At 47.5% G+C, this 20,029-nt stretch overlaps 1 protein-coding gene across 5 annotated transcripts in view; it reads right to left on the bottom strand.

The window, feature by feature from the left end:
- Nucleotides 1-6,868: 6,868 nt before the first annotated feature.
- GARRE1 (granule associated Rac and RHOG effector 1) overlaps nucleotides 6,869-20,029 on the bottom strand; it is an 83,026-nt gene continuing 69,865 nt past the window's right edge. For 4 of the 5 annotated variants that reach the window (XM_007165080.2, XM_007165081.2, XM_007165082.2 and 1 more), the window contains 6 exons: nucleotides 19,151-19,276; nucleotides 17,005-18,038; nucleotides 13,146-13,311; nucleotides 12,287-12,424; nucleotides 9,994-10,072; nucleotides 6,869-9,457 (listed from right to left, as the gene is read on the bottom strand). In XM_007165080.2, coding sequence (XP_007165142.1) covers nucleotides 9,149-9,457; nucleotides 9,994-10,072; nucleotides 12,287-12,424; nucleotides 13,146-13,311; nucleotides 17,005-18,038; nucleotides 19,151-19,276 — 1,852 coding nt within the window. In that variant the 3' untranslated portion in view covers nucleotides 6,869-9,148. The remainder of the gene's footprint in view (nucleotides 9,458-9,993; nucleotides 10,073-12,286; nucleotides 12,425-13,145; nucleotides 13,312-17,004; nucleotides 18,039-19,150; nucleotides 19,277-20,029) is intronic. The other variant, XM_057533961.1, reaches the window with a different exon arrangement.

Below are 20,029 nucleotides of genomic sequence, written 5' to 3'. Positions count from 1 at the left end.
CCGCTCCGCCCCGTCCCCGCCCCCGCCCCCGCCCTCCTCTCTGCGGTCCGCGCCCGAGGGGCAACCTGGTCCGCAGCCGAGGCTCGGGGGCCTCAGCTCGTCTCACCTTGCCACCGGCGGCCTCTTGGGCTGCTGCTCTGCCGACCTCTGCCTGGAAGTGACTGAGGAACAGAGGCAGAGCCCCGGCCTGCTTCATTAGTTCGTTCATTCACCCACTTAACCCAACTCCTTCCAACACTTCAGTGTTACAGGTGCTGCAGCTATGTAGGTGACAAGTAAAATATATGGCATATCAGATGCTGGTAAGTGCTACGGAGATAAGGAAAGCTGGAAAGGGTGCTGGGAATAGGGGTTGCAATTCTGAATAGAATGGTCAAGGCAAAACTCACTCATGAGGTGACATTTGAGCAAAAGCCTGAAGAAGGTGAGGAAGCAAGCCAATTGGCTATCTGGGGGAGAAGTGTTCAGGCAAAGGGAAGAGCAACTGCAAAATTCCCGAGGAGAGCTTAGATGTTTCAGCAACAGCAAGAGGCAAGTGTGGCTGGAGGGGAGTGAATGAGGGGAGAGTGATAGAAGATGAGGTTACAGAGGGAAGGAAGGCAGTAAGTCATCGTGAGGACTTTGTTTTTTATTCCGAGAGAGATGGGAAGCCATTGAAAGGTTTAAGCAAAGGAGGGACATCATCGGACGTGTTTTACAAAGGATCAGACCAACAGTTCAGTAGGCATGAAAGTAAGGACAACAGATAGGACGCTACAGCAATAATGCAGGCCAGGGATGAAGGTGTCAAGGTAGCAGGAGTTGGCTGTGGTGATCTAGATATATTGAGTGAAGAATTAAGAGAAAGAAAAATAACAGTCAATGATGACATCCAGTTTTTTACCAGAGTTCCTGGAAAAATGGAATTGCCATTGCATCTTGGAGAAATACAAGTTTTAGGGGGAAGATCATGATCTTATATTTTGACATATTAAGTTTTCCAAACCTATTAGACATCTAAGTGGAAGTGTTAAGTTCGGTGTTCACGTCTCTGGAGTATGAAGAGAGACGGTTCAAGCAAGAGGAAAAACTTGGGAGTCATGAGTGAATAGGTAGCACTTGAAGTCATGAGCCTAGATGAGAGTCTGGGTGAGACAGAGTAAATATAGTCAGAGAGAAGAGGTCCAAGAACTGGGCACTCAAATTGAGCTTCTCCGTCGCCCAGTTCCCCCAGAAATGCCGTCCATCTAGGAGTGTGCCCTGTCCTGCTGCAGACCCAGGCCTAGGTCTTCCTCTGGCCCACCTCCCAGTTCCATGCAGTCGCTGCCACCTCTGGCCTTGCAGATGGCTTTTCTCTCTCAGCCCAGAATTATTTGAGTTCCTAAAGATAAAGAAGGAAAAAAGAGAGCAGCCAAAGACTGAAGAAATGAATGGTCACAGGACTTTGCAGGGAACAGCCCTGTCCACAAGGCCCTTATTTAGCCAGAGTTTTGGGTCAACTGTCAACTCTGAGATTTAACTCGGCTTCCCATACCCAGCACAACCCTGACAGTTGCTGAACAGCATCTGGTCTACTAGAGTTTCTGAGAAACATTCCAGAGTTTCCCACCCAAGCAGCTGACTGCACAGAACAGCACTCCCACCCCTCGATCCTGTGTTTCAGAACAGAACTTCATCCAATAGGAAGGCCAGTCTCAGTAGCCATTACCCCATCATCCACTTGCCCTATGATTCCTCAGATGACTCTAGCCCAGCAGTAGCCACTGACTCCCTTTTTCTAGTAGGCCCTTTTTGGTGATCACAGTGGACATCTGTTCATCTGTTGTCTTTGTCTGAAACCACTACCTCTCACCCTTAGGTTTCTTCCTCTGCCTCCCTGATTGCATTAGAGATGAACACATGACCTAAGCCCGCCAAACAGGGTTCTTTCCTGGGACCCAAAGCCAGCAGGAGAAACTGTTTTCTGTAGTGTTAAGCTGCCTTTCAAAAAGGACAGACCCGAGGTTCAGTCCCTGGTCTCAAGGAAAACAATGGAGAGTGTGACCTCCAGAGAGATGTCAGGGTGAACCTCATAGGGCCCAAGTTCCTGGGGCCAGGTCACCTCTGTCTGCAGCTGGAACACGAATCGAATCAGTGATTTCCCTTAGTGTTGATGTTGTTCTGAGCTGAGCTGTCATTTACAACTCCAAGTGTTTCCAAAAATGTTATGGGTGTTCACCTGCCCACTGCCACACCGTCCTCCCCAATGTCCTCTCTCATCCACCCAAAACCCATAGGAGCAGCTTGGGTACTGAAGAGGCAGGAGGCGAGGCCTCCGATGATTACCTTTTTGAAGGTTTCATCTTCTTTTTAACACTCTATAATGTACACCTCCAGCAGTTTGGCCTCTCTGATTCCCAGTAGCTTCAACTATTCCAGATTTCCCAGATATTCTCAGATTTCCCCATAATATTTTAACATTGTACTTTGAAATTCCAGGGACTTGGGCTTCCCTGGTGGTGCAGTGGTTAAGAATCCGCCTGCCAACGCAGGGGACACGGGTTCGAGCCCTGGTCTGGGAAGATCCCACATGCTGCAGAGCAACTAAGCCTGTGCGCCACAACTACTGAGCCTGCGGTCTAAAGCCCGCGAGCCACAACTACTGAAGCCCGCGCTCCTAGAGCCTGTGCTCCACAAGAGAAGCCACCGCAATGAGAAGCCTGTGCACCACAACAAAGAGTAGCCCCCACTCGCTGCAACTAGAGAAGGCCCGCCTGCAGCAACAAAGATCCAACGCAGCCAAAAATAAATAAGTAAATTAATTAATTAATTAAAAACTATAGAGTTTTTCAATTAAAAAAAATTCCAGTTATGTGGATTTTCTATGTTAGCAGAAAACTAGGTTCCTATCTGGAGGACCATAACTCACAGTAGCTAAGGAGAGAAAATGCAAAAAAGGAGTAGCTCAAAGGCAAGCCATTCATCATCCAGCTACTAACATGGATACTTTACTACTCCCACCAGTTTACTGTGTGCAGAGCTCTGTGCTAAATTCTCTCCCACATAACCTTCATAGCAGCCCCATGAGGGATATCCTGTTGTCCTCCCCATTTAAGACAGGTTAAGAAATCTGAAAATAGCCATTCTGCTACTAAGTAGAGAATTAACTCAAGGTTGCCCCATTCCTGAGCCCTGTCCTTAATCACAACCCTGTCCTGCCTGCCACTTCCTGACTCTTCAGCCTTGGGAAGAAGGTACAGGGAAAGTGGAGGAGCAGGCAATCCCTGCCCTCCCCATTATCCCAGTTCTGTTTTAACATCAAGTAGGCCTTTGTGATATTAAATCTGATTGACAGGGTAGAATTTTACAAGTGGAAATGGCCAAGAATGACATCTCCAACGGAAAGGACAGCAGCATGGGCAAAGACAGAGGTAGGAGAATACAACCACTGGATTAACACTGGTCCCCCTTGGAGTGGATCTAAGGATCTGTGTAGGGCAGTAGGGAGAAACCCACCAGGAAAGGTGCAGTGTGTGGAAGGGATCAGACATTGGAGTGTGGGGTGGCCTCTCTAACCACATTTGGGGAGTGGAGTGGGGTCTGTAATTTGGAAAAATAGTAACTTAAGGTAATTTTATGTTGACAAACGTTGAACGTGTTTTCTACCACCGTCACTACAATGGGCACCACATGCTGTGCTAAGCCCTGTCTGCAAACCGCACAGTAAAGGGTTCAGAATCCAGGGGAAGTGAAGCTCTCGGAGGGTTATCTGCGCCCAGGCCAAGGGCTGACAATCACAACCGAAAGAAAACCTGGCTCAGAAAGTTCAACAGACTGCTCCAGTCAGTCAGGCACCTTCAAGTGCCCTCAGCAAAATGGTATGACCCAGGAGAGGAGTGGGTTGAAGGGTAGACTTAAGTCAGGCCTCAATTCAGGGCCGCTGGACAGGGGTCAGGCAGGACCTGGAGACCAGGGGATCACCAGGACAAGGGCAAAGGGAGGTTCGGGGACAGGGCGACGGCCGGAGTCTGAAGGAGGTCGGGTGTGGGGCGATACACGCCGATGGATTTTCGCGAGCCGCTCCGGGGAAGCGCACCCACCGAGGGTGCTGAGTCACGCTGACCAGGAAAGAGCAAGAAATTGCGGTTCGCCGGAGATACGGGGATCTCCTGGCACTGGCTCCACTCTCCGGAGGTGCGGCGCGCATGCGTCTATGCGCAGGGAAAGCGAGATCAGCTCAGGTAGTGCGGGGGCGGGGGTGCGCACGCGTCTGCGTGTGGGCTCGCACGTCCGGGGGTGCAAGTGTGCGCATGTCCCCGCGCCGGGACGGGAGCGGAGGGCAGTCCGCGGAAGTAGCAGACGCCTCTGCCCGCACGTCTGGGATGGACGTGTGCGCACAAGTGCGCATACTCCGGGTTGGGGCGGACTGCGCGTGCGCAGACTAGGAGACCCGAGGACGCGGGAGTCAGCGCCCCCAGGAGGCTCGGAGCTCGTGCTGCGTGCTTCGTGCTGTTCGCGTATTCGGCCGAGTACTGTCGCTTCGGGATGTCGCCACAGACTTTTCCCTTTGAATCCACTGTTAGGTTTTTAAAAAGAATTTCCCCACCGCACGTGGGCATGGGTTTCCAGCAGAAGAGAAAAATCTGTACTTAGTTGAGCTACAGAGCCCTACCCGCAGCTCCTAGCGTCAGTCCCTTCTTGCAGCTCTAGTACAAACACTGGTCATAGTGTATTCTCTCAGCCCGACGTGAGAACCGATTTATTTTAAGTCTAGTTCTATTTTTTGCGCTGTATTATAATTTGCCTCTGGCCTTAGCAACACCTCGTTTCGTCTGGCTTGTCTTGAGTTGCTTCGAGCTGTTCTGCACCCTGCACATGTCGCCATGAACGAGACTCGCTCCTTGCTCTACTGAGGGCTTGGTTCAGGTGAGAGAGACACATACCAACACACATTCCAGCGGAGTGCTAAGTGCTGTAGTGAAAAACAAAGCTGGGTGGAGGCTGGGCTCTGGCCCAACAGAACTGGAGAGGCCCAGGCAGGTGGGTGGGGGTGTGAGGGTGTGAGGCTTCCGTGAGGTAGCAGGGGTGTATGGGACACCCTGGGGCCTGAGAAGGAAAGGCAGGAGCTAGGGGAGGACCAGGTTGATGGCAATGGAGATATAAGAACGTGGTGGAATTTAAATGTGCTTGCAGATGCACTTGTAGGACTTGCTGCTTAAGTGAGTAAGGAGAGTAAAGATGATCAAGAATGTCTTCTAGGATTTCTGCCTGAGCACTGGGTGGATGAATAGTGGCACCTCTTACCAAGATTGGGAAAGAGGGGGTTGTCTTCCCTAAAACGCTGAGTTTTACGGTCACAGACTGCATCTTCTATGCAGCCCTGGCTCCCATCCTAGCAAGGGCCTCGCCCCTAGGTGACAATAGTAAATGTTGAAATGACACTCCTGAAGCAATCCTTCCTCCTCACCTAGGTCCACATCCCCAACTCAGTCCCAATATAAGCCACATCCAGTCCCCCTCACAGACAAGCAGAGGCCTGTGCCCAGCCAGCAGACCCCTGTGGAATCATAAGGCCAGCTGTTTGTGTTACTTCCAGGAGCCTGTCCCTGGAGGTTCCTCAGACTCCCACGCACATATGGTTGGGAGCCTGACAGTCATGTTGTCCACATACATGGCTTTTTGGTAATTGAGGAGCTGTCACCAGATCAGGAAGCAGATCACAAGAGGGGTCACACAGAGCACAGAGGAACGTCCTTTCACAGCACCATGGTTGGAATGCAGTGTTTCAGCTACGCTCCTAGAGCTGGATGCCCCGCTCTCCCAGCATCCCCCAGGTGGAAAGGGAGGGGCACCGTCCTCATAAGGACCTCACCTACCTGTGTGTCATCCTCCATTTCTCGGCTGAGCCAAAGCCTCCAAGGACCTTCTTGGGGCTCCAGTGAACATCTGTCCTGCTTCCATCCCCACCCACCTGGCATGGAGCTGAGGCTATGGGACTCCTGTCTCCACCACTGTTGTGAATCAGAAGTCAGGGAGCAGCACCAGGTACTAGTGTTCAATAGGAACACGTTTGAATAAAATGTGTTTTTCTGTCTAGCATTTTAATATGAACTTCCAGTGTCTTCCTTAGCATACCCATGCCACATGGCTGTTCCTAAGCAGCCTTGTCCTGAGGTGCACTTAGAAGGCTCTAGGACTAAGTCCTCATGCTCAGCTTTTAGGCATCTCAGCAGAAAGAAGCCTGAGTGGTACTTGTACGGGTAGGTTATATATTAATGCTCACTTACTCCATTATCCTAAGTTCATGAAAAAAGTTTCAATCAAATGCTGTCTTGCTGTAAATGAAAATGAACTGAAATTCCCCTGTAACCCACCCGCCTTTTGTGGTTCCCATTTTGCCATCTTTCCTTCTCCATTAGCAGGATGGCATCATTCAGTGAGACTAGTCCTTCTTGCCCCTGTGAGGTAGGGTCTGTCTGCCACACAGTGGGTCCCTGGCAGAACTGGGGGAGACCTCATCCCTGCATCTGCTCCTTGGAAAGGCTGGCTGGGCAGCTCGCAAGCGCCCATGTTTGGTGGAATGTGTGTGTTGGCAGATCACAACCGAAGGAGAGAGCCTGCATCCTTCCAGGTGACCTCCTTCACCACGACATTGGCTCTACCCACACAGAGGCCTCTTCCAGCTTTGGCCTTCGGGAAGCTAACAGGAGAGGTGTGGTAGGTTGTCCTGCTTTCTGCCCACCCACCCCAGCTCATCCTAATACCCCCAGTGGTATTACCCTTGCAAGGGCTCAGAATCAGAGGACAAGCCGACCTAAACCTACTCGGGTGCAGCTTTTCAAAGTAATGAACCAGACAGGGCTGCTGACATGGTATCTGCTGCAGTTCATTTTCAACAGAGATACAAAAATTATTAAATGTATATTTTAATAAAGCCGATAGTTATTTTACTTATAGGAGCTTTAAAAGTAAGATACAAAATGTAGAGTTCCAGTTTGGAAGCGTTGTAACTAGTCACACGAGCAACGCAGCCACGCCCGGCCACACAAAGGACACACACACTCACACATGCACACACATGCGCTTTGGCGAGACCCCTCTGCCGAGCGCAGCACCTGGAATTACCAGTGTTCAGAGCAAGGCGGTGCTGAGAACACAGCACCTACAAGGAGATCACACAAACAGCTTCACACAGTCTCACAGCCCATGGAGATGGAATCACAAAATGTCTTCCTTACTTGAGAAAAACAGATTGGAAAGTGACAATTAGCAATGTTGATGTCACCTGCGCTGGAGCATCAAGGACTGACCTCTGTCCAGGATGAGGTCTTTGGGGAGGCACTATTAAAACAAGAGTACTTCAGTATAACAGAACTTGAAACACAGGGTAGTGTAGACACATTACTGAAGGAAATAGCATACCTTACAAGTAAAACAGCCACGGACAACTTCAACAGAGATTAGTGCACACACAGTGACAGCTAACACAGACAAGAGCCACGCAGGGTTGGCGCAAAGCACGTGCCTGAAAAGTCTATGTACAAAATAGTTCTCTGTAAACATGGTGAGGTGACTGTTCAGAACCCACGGTGAAAGGATCATGAGTACAGGTAGCAGTGGGATCCGCACGCAGCACAAAAGACAACACCCGAGGCCTGGAAACAGCCTGGCAACACAGTACTAAAAATTCAGATGGCTGGGCTCAGACACCCTAAGGGTCCTCTATAATTAGTGTGTATACGTACATATATATATTCTTTTTGGTATTTTTAAATATAAATTTACTTATATCCATAGAAAAATGAGAACATAACTGTGTTATTACAATCTTTGCTGGAAAAGCTTATATGGAGTTAGAAAGAATAAACCATTTATTAGTAGTTAACATATATTAAAATGGTTTAATGATTTAAGAAAATATAAAAAAAATATTAATACTGTCAAACTTTCATACCAGAAAATATTATGGATTTTTCTCAATTAGACTTTTTCAAAGATGAAATATGAAAAATTTAAATAAGTTTTATATAAAGAACTTCTGTAACCTCAATTAATATACAGTGGGGTATGCCTAGTCTATATAGATATATTTATTATTTCTCAATTTAAGCACCATTCAATTCTTCTGGATCCATTCTGGCTGGAAAAATATCCCTAAATCCACAGGATGGTATCTATTTAATAGCACGTTAACTGAAAATGAGGTTTTTTTTTTTAAAGAAAAAACTTTTAAATTAATTCCTATCTACATCCTAATTGGTTTGTCTTGAGCCAGCTCACAATGTTACTGCAATTTCAAGTGTCTCTCTGCAGCCCCTGACCACACCTCCACGTTTTGAGACTGTGTCGAAGCCTCTGGCCACGTGTGGAAGGGCCTGAGGGCCGAAGGTGTAGCTTCATCCCGCACCGGACAGCAACCAGCTGGCTCATCTCCACGCACCATCAGGGCTGTGCCTCCAACACGTTTTATGATCCTGCTCTTGTAAATCCGGTAGAGGCTGCACCCCCTGGGTGCTGCTGTGGGGTGGCAAGGGGCTGTCCACCTACAGAAAACCCAGGTGATTGCTTCTGATCACAAATATTCTATACTTTGCCCAGTTCGTATAAGCTTAAATAAAGATAGTGTTGAACAAACCTCCAGCCACTCTATTTGTTATCTTAAAATATTCAATGCATTTTAGGCAGGAGATGTTTTAACTAAAAACCTATATGAAAAATAGCTATAAAATACAGTGATTGGTGTGTGGTCATCACTCAATGTGTTAAGGAGGGGGAAGGGGAGGGTTTCAGAAGAATGGTCAGTTTTGCTCTCAGCCTTCAGGCCTGATGCCTTCCCAACACACACAGTGGGACTACAAACTTAAGAGAGCTGTGTTTCTCAAAGTGTGGCCTGTGGCCCACCTGCATCAGAATCACCAGAGGTGCTTATTAAACTCGAAGATCCCCCAGCATCTCCCTGAGGAGGGTCAGAAAACTCCATCTTCAGCTGGCCCTCCGGGCGTCTGATGCCTCCAAACTTTTGAGAAGCCAGGCCTTAAAGGCTTGGAGTTGCCAACCATCCCCATCCCCAAGGATCCCTGCCTGGGACAGGGGTGCACTGGTCCTCTGGGGGGCTGGTGCCAGCTAGTCAGCCCTGGGGTGGGGACACTGGCCCCAACAGCTCTGAGCAGGCAGGCAGGCTGGTCCTGGGTCAGTACTGGGGCAAGTAGGCCGGCCTGCGCTCAGCCTTCCCGGGGAAGGCCTTGAAGCCCTTGGGCGCTGCCTTGTGTGCTGGTGGGGGTGCGGGCTGCGGCGGGGTCTGCACGTAGGTGAAGGAGGCGGCGCTGCAGTCGCTGGTGGCGGCCCACACTGGGGACTGCAGCATCTGCATGGTGTCATTCCACTGGCTGCCAGGGCTGGCGACTGCATAGAGTGGTGCACTTGGGCCAGGCAGGGTGCTGGGTAGCGGGGAAGGGTGTTGCCAGGGGGCTTTGGGTGGCCACGTTTTGGTTTTGTTATCCTGAGAGACAGAAGAGGGTTCTTAGTGGCATTTCTGGCAACTGATCATCTTTTCCCACCTCCCCAGATCTCTGGTCCTTATTCCCACTGAGGAAACAGGGTGAGATCCCCAGCCCTCCCCACAGTTCTGGAGCAGCACGTCTAACAGAACTCGCAACATTTCAGACAGAAATGTTCTCTGTCTGCGCCATCCAGTACAGTAGCTGCTCACCGCACATGGCCAGTGCAAGTGAAGAACTCCATCTTTCTTTATATTTAAGTAATTTAAATTTAAGTAGCCACGTGTAGCTAATGGCTATCATGTTAGACAGCACAGCCCCGGAGCTTCCTCTACATATGGCTCTGAGTCAGCTGAGATGGCTAATCATTTAGACAAAAATTACAGGAAGAAAGTTGTTCACCACAAAGAACCTCTCACTGAACCACAAAGAACCCCTCATTGCTTTGAGGCCCTCTTAAAACTTAAGCTTTGGAACCTTACTCATGGTCTGTACCCATAAAGCCAGCCCTCTGTGGAGAGAGCAGGGCCCACAATACCTGGTTCACGTCCTCCACTGTGGTAAGAAGAGGCGGTGAGGGCAGCGTGCTGGTCTCCTGCTCTCCACTGCTGTGCTTCCTGAAAGAACCAAGAGCTCAGTGCAGTGGTCACCTGGCTTCCCGTCCAGCTTCTCTCCAGGGGACACCCTAGCCACTTGGCTCGGGTGTCTTCAGGCACTGGTTCTAGGTGGGGAGGCCTTGGGGCCACTGCATGCAGGGGACTAAGGTGGGTCACCATGGAGTGGTGCACTCAGCAGCCCGTCACAGGGCTGGGCTGGGGCACAGGTGGCGGGCATGAAGACTGGCACTGGCTGTTTCAGCTGCTGAGTCCACCAGCTCCAGCCTTTTGTTAATTTATTCAACACATACAGACTGTTTACCGTGCACTGGGGATAGGTGACAAAAACAAAAGGCTGTTAATTTTACTACTAACATGAAAACATTTCTGTTATTATGTTGAATGAAAAAGGCAGGCAGAGCAGGCAGAGAGCCAAGTAAATCAGTCTATCAGCGCTCCTACGTGCAGACAGCAGCCTCTGCAGAGGTGGTGCTGCAAGTGCCTTTCTAGACGTCTAGTCAGTCTCTCTGATTTCCTGTGCCTAAAACAGAAGTCGTCACATCTTTCCAAGGCTCAGTCCTGCTCTTCCTACAGTCCTCCGTGTCTCAGTCCGTGGCACCCCCTTTCACACACATGCTCAGGCCAAAAACTTGCGTCTCACCCTTGATCCTTCTCTCACATACCCCACTGCCAATTTCTCACCAGTTGCTCTATCATTTTGTTCAGCTTTCTGCTCATCAGAGGCCTCCCTGACTGCCATTCAGAACACAGAAAATCCACCTTTCCCCTCATTCTCTGCCCTCATACCCTACTTTATTTTTCTTCATAGCACCTAATCCAAACTGACATATTTGGGATTTTTTTATCAGCCTTCCTTCAATAGAATATCAATTTCATGAGGAAGGGGACTTTGATTTGTTTGCTGCTGTATCACCAGTGCCTGGTACATGATGGGTGCTACTGAGTAAATGAAGGTGTCCCTCCCCCGCCCAAATTCAAATGCTAAAGCCCTAACTTCCAGTACCTCAGAATGTGACTGTATTTAGAGATAAGTTGTTTAAACAACTAATTAAGTTAAAATGAAGTCATTAGGGTGAGCTCCAACCCAATATGATTAGGACACAGACGACACAGAGGGAAGACCATGTGAAGATACAGGGAAAAGACGGCCATCTGCAAGCAAAGGAGAGAGGCCTCAGAAGAAATCAACCCTGCTGACACCTTGATCTCAAGACTTCTAGCCTCCAGAACTACGAGAAAATAAATTCTTGTCGTTAAGTCCCCAGTCTGCGGTTCTTTGATATGGTTGCCCTGGCAAACAAATACAGTGTTTGTGAGAATTAAGTGAGAAAATGTACATGAACGCTTAGCCCAGGGCCTGGCACAAAGAATGCACCCTAGCTTGTATCAGCAATCACTGTCATCACCACCGTAACTGCTCTGTGCATCCTACTCTGTGTGACTCAGGTACCCTTCTGTCTTTATCTACCTGCTCCCCATTGCTTATCCAATGAAGCCTGACCCTGTGACACGAGGGCCATGCTACGTGGCCTCCCTGTCCCCTCCACAGCATGACTTCTGATGCCCTGGTGACCGTGCATGCTCTCTATTCCTGCCCATGTCCTTTAGACCACCACCTCTGGGCCTCTGCTTCCTCACACCCACAACAGTCTCTGCATTTCTTTCTAAACAAATTCTTCTCTTATTTCAGGGCCCATTTTAATTTTTGTGACTACTTTTGAAAACTTCAGATCTGAATATACTATGTATCTATTTTTTTCAACTTTGAAATACCATTCGGGGGTCATTTTATCCAGTTCCACCTTTGACAAAGAACTAGAGGGTCAGAGAGGGCCAGGCCCATGTTTGGAGTTGCAAAGCCTGTTGGAGAGCCCTAGGTTAGAACTTGGTTGTCCTGGTCCTGCTCCTCCCACGGAAAGGGCTGCCTCCTGTAAGGCACAGACCAGCATCAGCAGACCTTGTTCTCCACAATACTCCCTTGCCTGTCATACTGGTATTTTGGGCTACCACTTGCATGAGGCTGTTCTACCAGCAAAAACTCAACCCAACTTTAAGTCACCACACAAGCTTCAGCAAGACAGTACTGGCAGAGGCCCGCTGCCTCTTTCACACACGGCTGACTGGGAGCGATGGGGCTACTGAACTTTGTAGAGGAATAGCTGTGGTTCACATTTACAGACCCCTCTGTCCTTTGGTTTAAAATTTTCTTCATACCTTCTCTGCTTGACAGCAGCAACGAGGTCAGGCCCTGAAAACATGGAGAACAAGCTGTCCCCATTGGCGGAGGATGTCTCGTCACTCGAGCTGGCCGAGTCTCCCTGAGCACCCGACCAGCCGCTGTGCAGGCCATCCCTGAAAGCCAAAGAGAGAAGCTGGTCCTGGGCTTCCTGAAGCCAGCCTGGACACCGGCTGGACAGCCCGAGGCCAGCCCCCACCCCCGCCCCAGCCCTAAAACAACAGTCTTTTCCCTGCACTCATCTCACAACCCAAGAGTGGTCTCTTGTCTCTCTCCTTCCTCTAAAAACTCCTCAGAAGCCTGTGGTTTATAGATGAAATTCATTTTAGACCAAACAAAAAGCTGAGATGGTCTTCAGCTGTGCAGAGTTATTAACCAGGTAGCAATAAGAGATGTAAAAAAAAATCAGTCCTCAGATGTCTTTATCATGAAAATCCACAGTTCTCTCAATACACTGAACTGAAAACCTTTGCTTTTTGTAGGCTACAAGGATCACATTCCATAAATGATACAGGTTTCATAGCCATGCTCATTTCAGCTAAAGACCGTGTTAAACATGCAATTACTTCACAAACACCACCAAATAAGATCCTTGTCTAGAGCAGAAGAGCCTGTCTCAAAAATCACCGATTTATACCAATGGTGTGTTCACAGGGACACAACATGCCACTTGGCATCCTACAGTCAGTCACAAAACTCTGACCCCCTGAGGGTTTAACCATGTGCCACTCTCTCACGTGGGGGCCTAGAAATGAACTGCCTGATAAGGGTGCACAAAGGCCCCATGGGGAACACCCAGGTCCCAAACTCAGCTTCCCTCCCACATCCAGCACTCACCCTTCTGCAAAGAACTCTGGGAAAGGCCAGGTCCGATGGGCATCATCCATGGGTGGCCAATGGCCCCGGGGGTTGCCGGGGCGGCGACCGTGTTGGACTTGCCGCTTCTGCTGCATTGCTTGGCTCACTCCTGCCACATAGCGTGCAAACTCGGGGTCTGAACCCACTGTGTTAAGACAAAGGGATAAACAAGATTTGGGGCCAAATTGGTCTCTTGTTTTCTTCCCTACCTTCTGAGGATGTCTTGGTGACACACACAGTGAAAAGTGGTGAGGGGCTACCAGGCTTGTGGCCCAGAGAGGGCTGCAGGATTTGCCCTGCAGCCTGCTGCGGTGAGATGGGGATTTCAGTACATGGGTCTGAAGATGGGGTATGGTGTGTGCATAGGGACTGTCAGGAAGGGGTGTGCCTAGGACTGGGGCAGGCTGAATGTGCACAAAGACAAAACAGAGAGAACAAAAAGGTTTGCTTTAGCCATGACTAAATTTTAAAGACAGATGTTAGTTACTTTAAAACCTCCCAGGGACTTCCCTGGCAGTCCAGTGGTTAAGACTTCGCCTTCCAATGCAGGGGGTGCGGGTTCAATCCCTGGTCAGGGAGCTAAGATCCCACACATGCCTTGGGGCCAAAAAACCAAAACATAAAACAAAAGCAATATTGTAACAAATTCAATCAAGACTTTAAAAATGGTCCACATCAATAAAAAACAAAAAACAAAAAACTTTCCAGTGTGTGGCGCTACATACTTAACAACTAAGAAAATCAGATGATGACTTCAGCCAAGAAATAACCTGAAAGCTATAAAAGCATCAGGGTCAGATAGAGAATATCTGCCCTTCCCCCTTGGGCTCAACTCTGATCCAATATTTTCCTGGATATTGAAGGCAGACCTGCTAATTCAGTTTGAAGATAATAAGAGCGGTAACGAATAAGATAAAATTTAAAAATGCATTAAGAGGTGGATGGAAACGTATTGGACAGAACTGAGTAAGGATGTGCAGGGCAGTACAAGTAGGAGGAAAAACAGCATAGGAGAAATTCAGAGAAAGTCAAACAAAAAGATACGGTAGGAAAACATCTACAGATCACAAACTGAATATGACTCAGCAGTGTATACTTTTTAGTTTCAAGTTGGGAAAGACACTAGGGCTCAACCCCACTCTTAGCTTTTTCTCTCAGGGAGCTGCCATGTGTGCACTGCACAAAGATGCCCACACCGGGTAGAGCAGGGGCTGTGTGTGCCTGTCCAAAAGGGGCACTCTGTTCTAGCTGCCCCTGCCTGAGAGGGTGCCTTCTGTAATTCATCCATCCAGAATGCCCTTTCTTAACTTGCAAAAAGGGCTATGTAGACCTTATGCCCTTGGGGTGGCATCTGCAGGAAGCTACATTAAGGACTTGAAGATCAGAAAGGAACATCCAGAAGGAAAAGCCAGTAGGATTCCTAGGCTAAAGACATAAAGGCTGTTCAGGCCTCAATAGAGATCAAAGATGATAAAATTCTGCCAAACACCATTTATACTCTGGATTTAATTATAGGACTGTCAAAAAATGTACACACTGTTTATCAGCAATTGAGAAAATGTACCATACCCACCCAGCTGGTGGTAGGCAGGTGGGCTTGCTCTTCCATAGCAGGGTGGAACTGTTTGCCCTTCCCCACATCCCCAGGGGTTCCCCACATCCACCCACCCAAGGAGAGCAAGAACAAGAGAGCGTGAGCAGCAGCATGAGGAATTCTGAGAAGACATACAAAAACACCTCTTTCCTTTAGTAGTTAATGCTGGGTTCATTTAGTAGGGAATCTCCTCTTCTGGTGGTTATTTATATAAATATGTGCTACATTTACTTACAGTATTTCACAGCCCTTGTGAATGAAATATATTTTCCACTTCCATTTACCATTTGCTAAATTAGAGAAAAAAAGTAATCGATTTCTATATATTTACTTTGCATCTACCCACCTTACCAGATTCACTTACTAATTCTGGAAATTTTTTATTGAGGAGTCTTGTTTTTTTAAATTCTATTTCCAGCAAAGAGATGTGCCTTTTTTTTTTTTAAAGATTTATTTATTGATTAATTGATTGATTGATTGATTGATTGCTATGTTGGGTCTTCGTTTCTGTGAGGGCTTTCTCTAGTTGCAGCGAGCGGGGGCCACTCTTCATCGCGGTGCGTGGACCTCTCACTATCGCGGCCTCTCTTGTTGCGGAGCACAGGCTCCAGACGCGCAGGCTCAGTAGTTGTGGCTCACGGGCCCAGTCGCTCCGCGGCATGTGGGATCTTCCCAGACCAGGGCTCGAACCCGTGCCCCCCGCATTGACAGGCAGACTCTCCACCACTGCGATACCAGGGAAGCCCAGAGATGTGCTTTTTAATCTATTCTTTTCTAAAGTTTATACCACTTATCTCCTTTGTTTTTGTCTTGCTACATTTGCCAGAAAGTTCAAGACAAAGTCACATGCTATTGGTAGTAGCAATTGCCACCCTGTCTGGGTCTGTTTTTTTTTTTTTTTTCCTGTCTGGGTCTTGATTTGAACTGGAATGCTTTTGTTTCACTATACAAAGTACTACTTGCTACTGGTTTTTGGTAGATAAGTCTTTCATATTCAAGACATTTCCTTCTATTTATGTTTTACTTCGAGGGGTTTACTTAAGAATTGCTGGTGTCTTTTACCAAATGTCTTTATAGCATCTATTGCTGTATGAGTTTTTCTCATATTGGTTGAAATGACAGATTACTGTACAGGAGCAGAGTTCCTTATACTGACCTACCTTACACTGCTGAAGTAAACCAGATATAACTCCTTTGATACACTGCTATATTTTCTTGCATCTATCTACACTCATAAAAAGTTTTTATGGTAAAATCATGTTGGCTTCATAACTCCCTTTCCAATCTCTTCTCCTGGAATAGAACTGGGCAGGTTTTCCACTTCCTGGTGCAATTTTGGTAATGTATGTTTTATTAGGAAAAAATCCATTTTCCATTCAGTTTTCATATATGTTGTCATCACGTCATATGTGGTAATGTCTTAAAGTTCTTTTAATCTCTCCTATACCTGTAGTTATGTCTCCTTTCTCTTTCCTAATCTTGTTTCTCTTTGCTCTCTCTTAATCAGCATTATAATAAATTGGTTTCTCTATTTTATCGGTCTTCTAAAGACCCTTCTTTTAGATTTATTTACAATGTCTATTATATTTGTCTTTTAAATTTAATTAGCTTTGGCTTTTATCCTTTTTTTTAAATTGAAGTATAGTTGATTTACAATATTATGTTAGTTTCAGGTGTACAACAACTTTTATCCTTAATTCCTCTTCCTAGTTTATTTTTGTTTTGTTTCTAAATTCTTTTTCTAATTTCCTAAGATAACTCTGGTGAATCTTCACACTGTCTAGGCCAGGAAAAGCCATATTCTATGAAGGCAGGAGGGTGCCTTACTACCTTTCACTGGTTCTAGAGTTTAGGCAAAAAAGAATCACAGAACAGGTTATGTAATCAGGAAAAAAGCAGCCCACGAAGGGCCAGCCATTTTAGCTCCCATGAATGGGAGGGCCCAGATTGGAGCCCTCTTGAACTATGGGACTTTGAGCCATTCAAGTTCTCTTAGCCTCAATTCTGCCCTCTATAAAGTGAGAAAGTTAGTTCCACTTACCTTATCAGACTCATTCTAACCACTGCTTCCTACCTTTGCTGGAACTGCCCAGTACTTGCCATCAGACAGTGAGAAAGGGTCTTTAGACGGGGATTAAGTCACTGCCTCATATAAGTAAGGATGTGGTAGATGGGCCCTATGAAGTCTTTGGTGATAATATTTTAAGTCAAAACCCCAAGGTGGGGAGGTGGGGGCTCACATACCTGCAGGATCAAAAGGCAGAATCTCTCCCAACATCCCAAAGACTCCATCGCTTTGGTCACGGTTTGGCCAGGTGTTATTTCTAGGTCCCTGTGGCTTCTGTCCCAAAACCTCCGACATCATATTATCCATATAACTGCTCACCAGACCCAAGCTGTACAAGTCAGAACTGAGATCAGTTATGCCAGGCCACTGGCCAAGGGGAGACAGACCAGCTCCAATGGGCTGTGTTGGCTGCTGGGATGAGCTGTGTACCCATTTCCCAGGAGCCCGATGCTGGGGCAGGGGCTGCTGCGGTCCAACGGGTTGGAGCAGGTGTTGGTAGTACTGGACCTGGGGTTGCTGTTGCTTTGGGGACTGCTGCTGAGGTGCCAGGCCCGGCTGGGGTGTCAGAGGTGTATGTGCCCTAGCCTGGGGAGGCCGCGGTGGAGGGGGCACTGGCAGTGACGGCTGCTGTGGCTGCATAGCTCCTGCCTTCTGCTCAGTCACCACGGCTGTGGCAGCAGAATTACGCCTTGTCACCAGTGGGGAGCCCTGATGTGACTGGCCCATGTTAAAACCCGAGAGAAAATCTATCACCTCCTGCATTTCCTGATCGGTTGGTAAGTTCATACCCTTCTCGTCCTTGCCATCATCCCCTTGCAGGAAGTTGTCATGCCTCTCCATGAGAAAACCATTGGCCATCTGATTACTGGAATTCTGAGCTGACTGTGAAGGGTCTGCAGTCCTAGGGAAATTACCAATGTTCAAAATGCTTTGTAATCTTGAATCAATATGACTGGGCATTTTGGCCTTCTCTTCTGAACACCCAGCTATGAAGATATTTTTGGAAGGGGTATTTGGAATGGAATAATTTGTGCTGCTGCTAGAGCTGGTACATGAAGCTTTCTTGGTGAACCGGGATGTCAGTTTGGAGAAGGTCTTCTGCAGGCCACCTGAAGATTTGTTTCCATTCCCAGAAGGCAAGTCAGCCTGATTTCCAAAATCACAGATCTCCCTTTGAAGCTGGATTTGTATGCAGGGTAAAGCTTGTTCCCTATTTAAAGAGAAATGCATTAAAAAAAAAAAGGACAAATATACAAATTGGACAATGAAATGGATCTCTTTGGTATTTAAGAAAGACTTTAAGAATAAAAAGACCTCTTTGTTTGGTATCAGGTTCATTTATTTTATAGATAAATAAACACCCAAGAGTTTTAAGAGTACATAATTTAAGCACTTACTATCTATATTTATTATAAAAAATCTACCATGTCTAACGCAGGGCTGTGAAAACTACATTAGATTTCTGGCCTGAGGATTTTAAGTGAAACCCTCTGACCGCAACACAGGAGAGCAAAAAACACGGCTAGAGTGGGATACGCAAATGGCAGAGGCCAGCTCTGTGCCTGGATGATGGGGACTGGGAGCCTGGCAGATCCAGCAGAGGGTCAACGGACAAATCCACACAGCAGAGAGGGGCGAGCGGGCAGGACCCAGGGACACTATGCAGCACTGTTGTCCTTGGAAGTACTCATAGACAGTGCCAAGAACAGACGGTTGTTACTTCCGAAGTCTTCCAAGTACTTTTTTCCAGTACTGAAAGAAAGCCCTAGAGATAGAAAGGGCATGGGTAGGAGCTGGGCAGGTTATGGCTGGTGTGCCCCTGGATAAGTCACCTCACTGATCTGGGCTCATGAATGAAGACATGGGGAGGGCCCACGGCTAGATGTTTAAGGTCTCTACTGGTTCTAAAGTTAATTCACAACAAGATAATCTTGCAACTGTCAGCTACTTTCAGATATAAATAAATGTCATGCAAGATATAAGTAAATTTTCTAAATATTTTTCTGCTCTTAGTTCATAAGGAGAATGTGAGTTGGGTTAAAATCCTCTTGATGTACTTAACTCTGAAATGATAAAACAAATGAAGGCAAAAATGTTAACACTGGGGAATCTGGGTAAAGGGCAATTCTTTGTACTATTCTTGCAACTTTTCTGTAAGTTTGAAATTATTCCAAAAAAAAGTTGCCGAATAGTTTCCTTTCTTGCCTTATTTACTAACATACTATCAGTGACATACTCTCACATGACCCTGTAAGTGGTCACACTGTCCCTAGGTGTGGACCTGAACATGAACCAATTCAAGTGCTGGGTGGGGACACCAACCTCCCTGCCCTCCAGCGGGTGAGGTCCAGCACAGCCGTGTAGAGCACATCCACCAGACCCAGGGTCTTCTCGGGATCGAGGCTTCTCTGCAGCAGGGACATGGTAGCGGGGTCTTCTTTCAGGCACCTAGGCATGAATCGGGTTGCGTGAGTCTGGGCTGCACTTGTCCACAAAGGTGTTTCAAGCAGGCCTTACACAAAAGGCCACAGCTTTTGGCACCAAATAAAAATTTGGTAATTGTAAGAACATTGAGAGGATGACAAGGCTAACACTTGTACTTGTTGCTCCACAAAAGGAGGAGGAAGCAATAGGGCTTGGGGTCTCCACAGATTTCTAACTGTCTAGAGTCTGTTTAGTAGGAAGAGAAGAGTTCGGTGGAGGGTTTGCCTTCCAAGGGCCCTAATACCCTCTCACTGTCCAACATCAGCTTCGGCCCTTATTTTCCTCTCTACCCTGCTGAGAGTCTGTGCTCTGGCACAGTATGTACTCCTTTACAAACTTTTTCCATAACGTCCCACCCCTCCCTCCCGCTACAGCACTTCACACCTGTACCTAAGAAACCAAGGGTCAGTGGAGGGAAAAAATCTGTCTGCCAGCCTGGCAAACTTCAGATAAACAATAAACATGGTTTTCCCGTAAATTAATTTTTTCCCTTTCCAAGATGACTGTTTTACCTTCCCCCTCCTCAAAGCTCTGCTATCCCTACCATCTCCCATTCTTTGCTATCTCAACTCTCACTTAATTGAGAAAACACACATAAGCAGATGAGATCTATTTCAACCACGCTCACCACTAATTCCACCAGTTCACCAGTGTCTGTGCCCACACACCCTGCCTTGCCCTGCCGTCAGAGCACAAGACCTGCTCTTGCCACGGGCT

This window comes from Balaenoptera acutorostrata, chromosome 19 (genome assembly GCF_949987535.1).
Source record: "Balaenoptera acutorostrata chromosome 19, mBalAcu1.1, whole genome shotgun sequence".
Taxonomy (NCBI): Eukaryota; Metazoa; Chordata; class Mammalia; order Artiodactyla; family Balaenopteridae; genus Balaenoptera; species Balaenoptera acutorostrata.
This window is presented reverse-complemented; position numbering and strand designations above follow the sequence as displayed.